Below are 14,199 nucleotides of genomic sequence, written 5' to 3'. Positions count from 1 at the left end.
GATCATTTGGTTACTATGAAAACATATCTAACATAGGCTATATGTGATTGTGTCAACTAAATGAATATTGTTGTTACTAACTTACAGAGAGTTTGAAACAAACTTATTGATCATTTTTATAATATGTAGCATATTTTTTGGTATCTACATAACAAACATCGGTCGCACTGTTGATTAGGCGGTAGACTTAGAACACTAAAATCAATAATAAACCATATGTTGCTTGTTCTAATCCGACTAGAAGAAATCTATTTTTTTTTTAAATAAACCCTTTAGCAGGTATAAACTTTTTAGTTTTTTATTTTTAAACCTGCTCATGAAGTTGTGACAATCACATATGTATTTTGTTATAATATTTATTAGTGGCAGAACCAATAAAATAGATTTTTTAAAACTATGTTGCATTTCAAAACAACAATATTTGAAATTTGTTAGACAGTATATTACTTATATACAAACAACTCATAGGTATGTGTCAACTTCACCACTCAATTCCGTACGGTAGTTGTGTCACATTCGTGACACCATTCGCCATATTTGATCTCGCGATGAGGTTGAGACAACGTCAAATCGGTTGGTACTCAGAATTTTTGTCGAGTGCGCACAATAAAAAAATGTATTCCGACCGCCCTTCGAATAAAAAGTTGAATGAATTTTTGATCGTTATTTATACAATTCTAACCATTATTATCATAATATAGATCTAGCTAAATAGCAATTCTATATGAAAACCAGTCCCGGTGAACCAAAAACACCTATGTACATATATTTATATTTATATTTGACAAAATGAATCCGTTTTATACAAGGTGTTTCAGGAGAAATGTTAAATATTTAAGGGTACATATTTAGAGATACATATATCAACACGACTATCAAGCGATACAAAAATAATTTTTTTTCATGCTCTGAACTTTTATGTTTATTTTTCAACTCCGTAAAAGTTTCAAAACAAATGGATCCTAATACCAAGCGTTATAGCAAGCAATAAAAAAGAAAATTTCATGCATTTCTATGCAACATTTGAGAATATGGTACGAGAGCAGGTAACGTTTTCGAGAGTTTATTTTAGTATGGCTGATTTTCGGATATTTCTTTCTTTATTGAAATTAGGAAGGTATATAAAGTACGTCTTACGCATCTGAGAGGGGTTGCGTTAATTAACCATGAATTCGTGGTAGTTAAACAATCTAATTTCTGTCTGGAAAACTAAAACTAAATTCTTTAAGTATAAAATTAAATCATATTAAAATAACAACCACCACTAAAATAATTTGTAAATTTTTTTTTTTAATTATTTGATTAACTACCCATGTGGTGTTAACAAGTATTAAACTGTCTGAGGATTATCATTTATATTGCTAATAAGGGCACTAAAAAATAATTTGATAAAAATTGGCTTAAAATGATTTTAAATTTAGCAAATTTCACTACTTTTTTCGACAACTTGTAAAGGTATTCAGATGCCAAGCATACTTCATTTCTACCTAATTTCAAACACAAAATAAGTATCCAAAATCCAGCTGTCTTGAAATTAACTTTTTCGTGGCATTGCTAGCTCTTAAACCTACTAGAGGGAGTCATAATCATAGAAAATCTTATGTTTATTTTGTATGACTAAAACATTTACCTCATACAATCCTCATGAAACACACTATAAAACTATGGCTCTTGTTTAAATTTTGTTAATATTATTTATTAGGTTCCTAGAAATTTGTTTATACATAATGTTTGTACAATTTTAGCTTTTATATTTTGTATATTAGCCAATACATAGAATCAATAAAATATACAACCAAAATGTTTAAATGGTAAATTATTTATACAAATCCATTTTTTATTTCAAAATTAAATTAATTATAATAATGTGTCATTTTACCGTGTGGCTTTTATTATTAAAAAAAAAAGATACAGCGCAAATATTTTCACCTATAGCTTTATATATCTTACCTATAGTTCTTTTTAGATATATTCATATCTATAGTTAAAGATACTGTGTAAATATTCTTATATTATTCGAAATATTAAAGAATATTTGCGTCTAGATTTTAATAGTAGTCGTTTATTTGCTGTTTCTCACCATGACTTAGTATCATAGCTCAATTCTGGGCGAGAAATATGCGACTGCAAAAGACTTTTTCAACATGACTGTATCGTAAAACAGGAAATGACAGATAGTGTAATAGTACTTATCAGTCATCTTGCACAAAATTTTATCCGCCTTCAATCGCGGTGGAGATTGACATCGCTAAGGTTCTTCTAAAAATAATATGCATTTTTCTGACAGGTGGATGAAAGAGGACCTAAGAAACTTAGGTCCACAATAGAATAATCCGAATAAAAATTTTTTGACTTGTAATAAATAATATAATAAAATGTATATTTTTACTAGAGTGATACTCGACCCGCTTCGCTGGGTTGAACAGTAAAGATTGATAAAGATTGCTTTCGCTTATCCCCTTTCTATAACACTCGAAATAATGGTATGGATTGTTTGAAATTAAACTAAATTATTTATTTATTATTTTATGATTTGTTAATTCTGTAACAAAAATTCTTACGCATATTTTTTTAAAATTCGAATAAAGCTACTTTATTTTAGAAACAAAATGGATGAAAGCTTCAGCATAAATTTCACAAAACTAATTTCTATCTATCACTATCTATATTATCTATTAGTAAGTGTAAGCTATACCAAAGAGTTTTCATAAAAGTTTTCTCTCCAAATTATGAACAGTTTCACTATGATAAGTAAACAAAAATAAGGATTACTATTTAAATAAACATTATATCTGTATATATATTAACCACACTTAATATTAATTAGTTCTACATATGTTCAAGTATTAATTAATGTGAAACATATGCTTAAATGCTTTAATACACCATTAATATATTAATTAGTTAATTTGAGTATCATACATATTAACTTCATGTTAATGTGCTTAATTAATATAAATAACATATTTAATTTAATTATAAGTAGACAATAGTATTCAAGATTGAACATCTGGAAAAATGTCAAAGTTAATATTTGGTCGAGCAAAAACTTATCGCTAGTTTAGTGAGAACAAAATTTTATTTTTACCCGACGACGGTGAGGGTATGTATGTTATATTCATCTGTTACCCCGTACCTTCTAGTAGTGAAAAATAAATTATGAAATTTGAAAAAAGTTAAAATTTATGTAAAAATATACCCAAATATTCTGATTTCTAGTCATAAAAGCACATTTTTCTTTTTGAATAATAAAATTAAAAATCGTAATTTTTAAACTATATATCACGCGGGCAAACCCTGATGTGATTTCATATCGGTATGAACCATAGACCTGAGATTATTTTTTTTTTGTTAATAAAGGGTACTTGATTTTTTTCTTTTAACCAAGCGACTGTTTTCGAAACAAAAATAAAAACAATTTTGTTAGACAAGGATATAAAAACAAATTTTGTTAGACAAGGATGAGACTATCTTCTCACCTTCTCTTGCGAGATGTTATCGCAAATTTTTTGAAGAGAACCATTCTCTTTTGCATGGAAATTTTGTCGAGTCAACTGCTCATCATTAAACTTGAGATGTATTAAATTTTGTTTGGATTTTTATTTGCCTAAAGTTTGGGAGACGGTCCGCTATGTGGTTTCATCTATTTAAAGGGAAAAAGTCAGGTATTTTTTGAATCAAATAATGTAACACAAGGTAATATTTTCTTTTTAATACAAAATAGTAATTATAATATAATTTAATAATTATACAATTATATGTAGATGATGTTTTTTTTTTAATTTGGGGTCGTTTTTGTTGCTTTGGGCAAATCAATATTAATTTAAAAAAAAAAAAAGGGTTTTCTAAGTTGCCTGTGTTTTGAACTTGACTTGATAAATTTGTTGTTTCCATTGTTTTAATGTATTATGAAGAATCTTTCATGATCCTTCCAAACATGGACTCTATGCTCCTCATGGCAGTATTTTTTGAGTGTCAGTTAATCCATTTTGAATTATTTAACGGTTTATTCACAGTAATTTAATATTTTGTATATTTTTATTTTTTTCCAAAGTATACACTGTTCTGTGGTACAAACCTTTTAGGTTAATTAATTTTTGATACCTCTAAACATAAAAAGTATCACTAACTGTGGTGACATTTTGTTTGAATGTATTATTTTCTACATTTTATTTATTTTTCTTGAAAACAGTGGAAGTACGGTTTATCACTTCAATTTTCAAAATACTACGCATATTTTTCAATTGATTTGACATTTGATGTTCATAGAGGTATTTTAAAAAAAATAATAGACTTATATATATTTATTGGCAGAATTATGCTTAAAGTATTGTACGAGAGTTTATTTTCAAAATGATAATAAATTTTCTATTGTGATAAAGATAGATTTTTTTTTGTATGTAGTGATAATAAACTATTTGTAATAATAGTATTTATATTTGTAATAGTATTTTTGATGTAATAATAGTAAGACTGTTTAATTCAGATTTTTGAAGTTATTAAATAAGACTGAACCTTTTATGATATTTTTTTTTGATCATTCCCTGATTGACAGGATTTCAGGAACGCATTGACAGCCTAAAACGATCTACTTAATTCAAGGGCCCAGCATCTCTCCATATTTTTGAGTTTTAAAATATATTTTCACATTCTAATAAAATCCTTTTATGTAATATAATTTTATATTATATTTTGAAATTTTATTTTCATAAAATATAATTTTCACAGATTTTCAAATTTATTAAATAATATTATTTTTTATCATATTTTTAATTTTATTTTCACATGGTAGCAAGTAAAAAGGCTTCATGTAATTTCCTTTCATTAAAGTTATCTTGTCAATTGGGAATTAAATCAAACTCTATTATATCTTTTATTTATTAATAATATTTATTTACAGATTTAATATATATATTTTTTTTACATATTTGGTCAAATATTTCTATCTGTCTTTACATTTTATTAAAACACCATGCCAACGACAAGAAGAGGTGCTGATACTGCTGGCACTCCGCAACCTTTACCAGGTGGTCAAGGTGGTAATCAACCAGGTCCTTCACCAACACGGGATGACTTGTTCACAACACCAAGTGCTGCGTCAGCAATCAACATAGCAGCAATTTCGACTCAAGTGGCGGCTACATCGCACATACTGAATACTTCGGCAAACCAAATGACAGTGATGCAAGACCAAATTCTTCAACAAAATTCACAGATAAGTCTATTAACTCAAACTTTATCCAATTTAACGATCAGTTTATCAAACAATGCTTTACCTTTAAGACCAGACCAAGCTAGTCATCAAACTAATTTTTTTGCTAAGCCGAGTATTGACTCGTTCATTAATAAAGTTACTATTCTAGATATATCGATTCCAGAAAAAGTTGTGGAATTCATAGTTGATACACAACATTTAATCGACATTAATTTTTTACCGTTAGAAATGCTCTTAAAATCATTAATAAATAGATGTGCGTTAAATGCACAAGCTTTCTGGGCATCTTGCATAGCTCGTTCATTAGACTGGGAAGCAATTAAAAACAACTTACTCGAAATTTATATCCCACCTTTGACGAGGCAACTATTGGTTGATAAACTGGTACGGCGAACTCAACCTGATACAGAAAAGTTCTCCACTTTTGCTGCATCCATTATAAAATTCAGTAAAATACTACTAAAAGAATTATCTGAAGCACAGATAATTGAAATTATTTTTGCTCATGCCAATACGGCTATCTTGACAATTATGGGTTTAAATCAAATACCCGAAACTTATAATGATTTGTCAAGGCTGATCACAAAAATGGAAGAAATTCAATCTAGAATGTTGCCACCAATTCAAATTGCAAATGCTTCAACTCAACAAAAAACTAATTCTACAAACAAATACTTTTGTACATATTGCAAAGGCACTAATCACGATTTTAGGCATTGTTTTAAACGGATCAACAAAGATAATGGATCACCAAATATTTCAAAACCAAAAAACTAATAATAGACCCTAAATTTTATTTATTTAATTTAAATTTAAATTCATCTTCTTTACCTTTACAAACTATTTTTATTCTAGGTTATCCCATTTTAACACTGTTTGATTCAGGGGCTTCTATTAACGCGATTAAAACCGCAACCCTAAAAAAATTACAACTTATTGATAAAAATATAATCACTAAATCAACTAATAAAACAATTTCATTACCTGGTAATAATTTTTTAAAATGTTCCTATTTGGTCAATCTACACTTTAAAATTGACAAATTCTCTTGGAACCAAAACTTTTACATTATCGACAGTCTCCCCTTTGACGCGATTTTGGGTGTTACATCGCTAAAACATTGTAATATTATTCTCGATTTTTTCAAATCAGTTATTAAATTTTATTTTGAACCTAATATCGAAATTCCCTTTGCTGGTTTTAACAGTAATAATCGAATTATTAACACGATTTGTGAAGCCAAAATTAATATGAGTGCCAAACAAACTAAAATGTTAGATTCTTTAATAAAAAAATATAAATGTATTTTTTCAGAAATCCCTGGCCTTGCTAAGGATTATGAATATAAAATTAAGTTGAAAGATAACATTCCGGTTTGTAAAGCACCATATTATTTAGCACCTGATAAAGCTAAACTTTTGGATCAACATATACAGCAGCTAGTGAAACAAGGAATTCTTTCTGTTTCAAATTCAAATTATAGCTCACCTGTATTTTTTGTTAAAAAAAAAGATGACTCTTATCGTTTAGTCGCAGATTACAGATTCCTTAACAAACATATCGAATTTGATCCAATGAGTTCAGCTAATATTAACCATATCTTTGCCAGTTTAGGTAATTCGAAGGTTTTCACGCTTTTGGACATGAAAAGCGCGTTTCACCAAATTAAATTGTCAGAGGACACGAAACATGTTACTGCAATCGTCACGCAATACGGTACTTGGCATTATAATCGCTGCCCTTTCGGTTTATCTGTCTCAAGCCAGGCCTTATCAAGATTTTTGAACTCTAGTTTAGCCGAATTTCGGCATAATTTTCTTTTAATATATTATGATGACTTGATTGTTCATTCTTCGGACGTCGAATCTCATCTAAATCATTTAAATTTGTTATTCACTAAAATTAAAACACTCGGTATCACAATTAATTTAGACAAAGCTCGTTTCTGCATGTCTAGAGTACGTTTACTAGGTAGCGTTATATCCGCTGAAGGTCGTTTTATTGACCCTTTAAAAGTTCAGGCTATTAATGAAATGCCTATACCTAAAAACGTTAAAGAAGTTATGAGGCTCGTAGGAGCGGCTGCGTTTTATGCCAGATATATTCCTATGTTCAGTCAGATTGTAGCACCACTGAATGATTTAAAGAAAAAGAACATCAAATTCAAAATTACGAATGTGCATCTGGAAGCTATTTCAACACTAAAAAAAGCTCTAACTAATGCTCCAGTTTTAAAACATCCGGATTTTGAAAGAACTTTTGTGTTACAAACTGACGGTTCATCGACTGGACTGGGGGCAGTTTTACTTCAGAAATATGAGGATGGTTTACATCCAATTATGTACTGCTCTAGAAAATTGAATTCTGCAGAATTAAGGTATAATAGTCACGAGTTGGAAATGTTAGCAGTTATAACCGCTTTAGATAAATTTAAAGATTTTTTAACAGATCGCCACTTCATTCTCCAAACTGATTGTCGTTCTCTTCTTTGGATATTTAATACACCAAATAAATTCAATAAGCTGTCCAGGTGGATTCTTAAAATATCCCGATATGATTTCACTCCGGAACATATCAAAGGAGAGCATAATAAAATGGCGGATTTCCTCTCTAGACTATACGAATCAAATGATACAATAGTGAATAGCGAGAATAAATTAGAGCAAGAATCAAATGATAAATTTGTTAAAATTAAAGAATTGCATAGCGCGGACCCAGGTTATGCAATTCTAATTAAAAAGATAACCTCTTCTCTGGATTCATCTGATTTAGATTTGCTTAGTGAACAAATTCGGAATGATGTTCAATTGGACTCTTTGAACGTTATAAACAATACGAATTTTGATTTTCTATCCATCAAACAAGAACAACGAAATTCACCTGAATGTGAAATCATTTATCGCAACCTTAAGGCTAAGATGAATGTCCCTAATTTTTGCATCAAGGATGGATTAGTTTTCAAACTTGTGGGTAGGAATCACCTAAAACGAATTTTATTACCCGAGTCATTATTGAATTATGTGTTGAGATATTTTCACGACTCTAAATATGCAGCGCATTGTTCGGTTATTAAAACGTTCCGTGAAATTAGTAAAATCTTTTATTATAAAAACTTGTATGCAAAGGTTAGGGATTATGTCAGAACCTGTAAAGTCTGTCAGGCGATTAGACCTTATACACGTAATGATAAGGTCCAATTGAGCAGTTCCATTCCCGAATTTACCTTTCATACTCTTTACGTTGACTTTATCGGTCCTATTATTAAATCTCCCGAAAATTACAAATATATTTTTTCTGTTGTAGATGGGTACAGTAAATACGCTTTTGCATATCCGTGCAAGAAACAGACGACGGATACGGCTATTTCGATGATGCAGAAGATATTTCTACAAAATGGATACGCAACGGTGGTGGTATCTGACAACGGTCCTGCGTTTTCGTCTGTGAAATGGAAGACCTTCCTATTCAACAATGGAATCAGAGCGTCCTATTGTTCGAGTTATACGCCATCATCCAACAAAAGCGAATGTCTTAATAAGCAAATTAAGTACAACCTGGGGTGCATTCTTAAAGAGTATTCGATTCAACACAAAAATTGGTCGAAATTTCTCAACTTTGTAATATTTAACTACAACAATTCATTTAAGAATACTATAAACACTACACCAGCAGAAGTTTATTTCGGAAGAAAATTAATAACGCCATTTATTATCATCAACGAGCTAACAAATTTAGTCACAAGCTCTGTTAAACCGTCGCAACAGCAAATTAACGATGCATTAAAACTCGCCCATCAACAACGTCTTAACAGAACTTTGAACAGACCATCAGTTTCAAAGTACAGAATTGGACAATTGGTGATGGTTAAAAATTTGGCGCCGAACATCAACAAAAATAAATCAGCCAAATTTACAGCGAAATACAACGGACCGTATAAGATACAGAAATTCACATCTCCAACATCGGTTAGATTAAAACCCACTAACAGCAATAAGTCAACTTTTGGAATGTCAATCTACAATCTTCGGCCATATTATAAATGAGGTCATCATCGAAGTGGTTGTATTCGTTGACGGGTAATTTCTCATATTTCTAGTTTTCTAACTGCCTTATTTCACTAAGCTAATTTAATTTCTATTTAGTTTCATTAATAATTAGCATCTCGCTAATTTTTTTTTTGCCCCCTGGGGTGAGATTATTTTTTTTTTGTTAATAAAGGGTACTTGATTTTTTTCTTTTAACCAAGCGACTGTTTTCGAAACAAAAATAAAAACAATTTTGTTAGACAAGGATATAAAAACAAATTTTGTTAGACAAGGATGAGACTATCTTCTCACCTTCTCTTGCGAGATGTTATCGCAAATTTTTTGAAGAGAACCATTCTCTTTTGCATGGAAATTTTGTCGAGTCAACTGCTCATCATTAAACTTGAGATGTATTAAATTTTGTTTGGATTTTTATTTGCCTAAAGTTTGGGAGACGGTCCGCTATGTGGTTTCATCTATTTAAAGGGAAAAAGTCAGGTATTTTTTGAATCAAATAATGTAACACAAGGTAATATTTTCTTTTTAATACAAAATAGTAATTATAATATAATTTAATAATTATACAATTATATGTAGATGATGTTTTTTTTTTAATTTGGGGTCGTTTTTGTTGCTTTGGGCAAATCAATATTAATTTAAAAAAAAAAAAAGGGTTTTCTAAGTTGCCTGTGTTTTGAACTTGACTTGATAAATTTGTTGTTTCCATTGTTTTAATGTATTATGAAGAATCTTTCATGATCCTTCCAAACATGGACTCTATGCTCCTCATGGCAGTATTTTTTGAGTGTCAGTTAATCCATTTTGAATTATTTAACGGTTTATTCACAGTAATTTAATATTTTGTATATTTTTATTTTTTTCCAAAGTATACACTGTTCTGTGGTACAAACCTTTTAGGTTAATTAATTTTTGATACCTCTAAACATAAAAAGTATCACTAACTGTGGTGACATTTTGTTTGAATGTATTATTTTCTACATTTTATTTATTTTTCTTGAAAACAGTGGAAGTACGGTTTATCACTTCAATTTTCAAAATACTACGCATATTTTTCAATTGATTTGACATTTGATGTTCATAGAGGTATTTTAAAAAAAATAATAGACTTATATATATTTATTGGCAGAATTATGCTTAAAGTATTGTACGAGAGTTTATTTTCAAAATGATAATAAATTTTCTATTGTGATAAAGATAGATTTTTTTTTGTATGTAGTGATAATAAACTATTTGTAATAATAGTATTTATATTTGTAATAGTATTTTTGATGTAATAATAGTAAGACTGTTTAATTCAGATTTTTGAAGTTATTAAATAAGACTGAACCTTTTATGATATTTTTTTTTGATCATTCCCTGATTGACAGGATTTCAGGAACGCATTGACAGCCTAAAACGATCTACTTAATTCAAGGGCCCAGCATCTCTCCATATTTTTGAGTTTTAAAATATATTTTCACATTCTAATAAAATCCTTTTATGTAATATAATTTTATATTATATTTTGAAATTTTATTTTCATAAAATATAATTTTCACAGATTTTCAAATTTATTAAATAATATTATTTTTTATCATATTTTTAATTTTATTTTCAGACCATCAGCTAGTTCAGTGTAGACAGCTGGGTATAATTTATCCATAGATAGTCAATATTTATATTTATTATAATTTGTTGTCTATGAATATATCTGTCTTTATCTGTGTCATTTCGTATAATGATACCGGTTTTACGTCACCGAATTGAATGCCCGCGTTTCAGACAGTTTAAAAAAGGTTTAAAATTTAATTTAAGTTTTTGGCAAGAAAGCGTGTGAATTTTTCCGAAATAAATTTATGGTGGCTTTTTATTAGCAAAATCAACTTGAAGTACTTTTTCAAAAATAGTAGAATATCCTATTTGACAATTGAGGCATCGTTGAAAGCGTCTTGTTCGTACTGGCCGTAGCTTATGTGACGTCATATTAAATAGAAAATAGTGCTCTCTAGAGAACATAAAGTCACGAAAACAAATTTTAATTTAATGATACCGTGTTTGATAATAAATAAAAGGGCGTAATTAGCATTTTTCAAATAAGAATATATTGTTATACTTTATCATGACTATTAAATCTTGCCCTAACAAGTATGAAAACAAGAAAATATTTTCATCTGAAGTTGTTTTGGTAAGTAAAATCATCAATACTTATCATAACAACTTCAGATGAAACTAATTTCTTGTTTTTATATTTTTAGAGCGTAATTATGTAGTCGTCTGCGTTTAGTTTTTGAACGTTTTTTTATGTTATTTATGCATTTGTGTTGAAGGAAAAGTAACAAAAATTTAATCTCTGCAAATATTTGGCTAGATTTAAAAATTAAAACATGGAAAATTATAATAGAAATAATTTTCTATTTGCTAATAAAAATTTTAATAATATTCACCGAGAAATTCCAAATATTACTTGGGTTTTTCAGTTTGGAGATGGATGACTTTGTATAACGATGAACTTCATGGCTTAACAGGAAACGATTAAAATTAATAATTTAAGTCAGCCATAGAGCTGTTATATGTCGTCAAAATATTGAATAATATATTATGACAAGAAAAGATTTCCCCATCTCAGAAAGTAATATATATATATAAAATCCAAACCGAAGAAGAAGAAAAATTTATAGATATATGGAAAAATCTATATGATTTAAAGAATTCACTTTCCATGTAATATTCAGCATATAGTGAGGAGTATATAGTAAGGTAACGAATACAAAAATAAAGGGAAGTCGTCTTTTTATCCCAGTCAAACATCTACCTGGATGTGTATGAGTGTGTGTGTGTGTGTGTATTATTGCTGATTCTGATGCTACTGCAATCCACTGGGATTGTTGTTATAAGAGACACCTTTTTTCTGTTGTAGTGTTACCACTACAGCCGCCACTGTTCATTTTTATCTAACACACATATATTTATATGACGTATTTTTTCTCAGAATAAACATAAGGTCTGTTTTCCCCTTCACGTAAGTCAAACTTAGTTTGGATAAGTATAGGGCGATATTCTAGGATATGACACGTCAAAACATCTATGAATCCTAACATTTTGTCTCGTGGTAAATCAGTTCCTAAGTTGAAGTGGGGCATTTTCTCTCGTTAGACATAAATATGGCAGAACAGCCGTTTTATTTGAATATGTAAATACAATATGTATTTTTATGGCAAAATAGTGGCAGACACCGCAGATTGGTAGTCTGGCGGTAGTTTGAAATCAAGCGGGAATAATTCCCAAAAACTGTTGAGAATTTCTTTCCGTAAGAATTTAGCTTATAGAGTAAATCTGCATTCGAATTTTTGACCAAAAACAGTAAAGGACTCCGCATGATTAGATAGGAAAAAGGCAATTTGTGAAACTTTTTCAAACCGTCCTCAAAATGTTCATCAGATCGTTCTGATCAAAAGCTTTCTCACGGCCACAACTTTCTTTTCATGAAATTGAAAGATGGCAGGGTACAAACACCATCTGGACTATTGGCACCATAGAAAATAAGTACTCAAAAATGTATATACTAGGAAACGAGGACTACGGGGTTTGTTAACCATAGAATTTCGGAAATGCGCTATTCTAACGAAATCCATATGCTATTTTTCTGAAATTGTTAAAAGCGAGGACTTTTATTTGCGTTTTCTTACCGGAAATGGCACAAATAATAGAACGTGAAATTTTCCCCAAAATTTAATCCATTAAACCAACCAAAAAAATTTGTTGAACCAACCAAAAGGAAAATTTATATAATCTTTCAAAATTTTATCGGTAAATGATAAACTGTTGTTAAAGGCTCCATGATATAATTCATCAAAACAAAACAGACTTTAATACTGATTGAACATAAAAGTGAGAGATGGGTCCATCCACTATCTTCAATATATACATTCTTTTTTTTTATACACATTGTGTCCCATATTAAATTGCATGAACGGCTAACTGATTTCACATAAAAGAAACGAATTAGATAGGGTTGGTTTTTGTGTGTGTGTGTGTGTTTTTATATGAAATAAATATCATTCAGGAAAGGGTCAATAATTTAAAATTGATTAATTTATTTCATTTGTTCCGTTATTGATTCATTGAAATTGTTATTGTCAAAAAATAAAGTAATTTACCTACCGTATTATATTTTTAATAAAAATAAATAAATTCAATCATTTTGTTTTAATCCAATTTCCTCTATAATGTGTGGTAATTTACTTTATATGGTTTTTCTTGAAAGAAATATTTTTTCATTTGAATGAAAAATAAAATGCAAATCTGTTTTTTGACTAACACTTAAAGTTTTACCTTAAGGCGCAGTTTCGTAACCTACGTGCAATTTTTATGTTGAAAGTTTTTCAGGATTTTGACAGTTTGAAATTGTGATTAACTCCATTATTGTCATCATTATTTTCGTTCATTCCATAAGTGTGTCAGTCGCCATGAGTTTGAATAGATAATCGAAAATTTCTACTATGATGTTAATGTCTAGTAAACTATTGCTAGTAACTATTACTTTTCGTTATATATTTACTTTTCGTTTACTCGCGGTGCTATAAAACGGTAGCTGACTGATGTCAAATTGGTATATTACAATCATTCAAAGATTGTTTTCCATCTCCTTTTAAGCCTCCAAAACAAAGTTGTCTCTATGGTAATATCGGACAATGACACCACGAACCTATAAAACGTTCTTATTTAATGTACTCTTAAAGATTTTCAAAAACATATTTCAATTTTCTGCACGTGAAATGAGAATTCTTCACCTGGAGTGATAAAAATTTAGTCAACATGCCTATTGTTAAAAAATTTAAATTTGGTGATGCGATGGTAAATATATATTAAAATGGATGCATTATTAATTAATACCATCTATTGGGTATTTCTAAGAAATGAATTAGAAAATCGAAACAGGTTTTCTTCAGATGAATGTGA

General features: G+C 29.3%; 1 protein-coding gene across 1 annotated transcript; it reads left to right on the top strand.

Annotated features, from left to right (window-relative positions):
• Nucleotides 1-4,785: 4,785 nt before the first annotated feature.
• On the top strand, nucleotides 4,786-9,393 carry LOC123292290 (uncharacterized protein K02A2.6-like). Its single transcript, XM_044872885.1, has 2 exons — nucleotides 4,786-5,219; nucleotides 8,519-9,393. Exons 1-2 carry the CDS (start codon nucleotides 4,973-4,975, stop codon nucleotides 9,256-9,258), a joined length of 987 nt encoding a protein of 328 aa, XP_044728820.1. The 5' UTR covers nucleotides 4,786-4,972; the 3' UTR covers nucleotides 9,259-9,393.
• Nucleotides 9,394-14,199: the final 4,806 nt, after the last annotated feature.

Source organism: Chrysoperla carnea, chromosome 2, assembly GCF_905475395.1.
Source record: "Chrysoperla carnea chromosome 2, inChrCarn1.1, whole genome shotgun sequence".
In the NCBI taxonomy this organism is placed as follows: domain Eukaryota; kingdom Metazoa; phylum Arthropoda; class Insecta; order Neuroptera; family Chrysopidae; genus Chrysoperla; species Chrysoperla carnea.
This window is presented reverse-complemented; position numbering and strand designations above follow the sequence as displayed.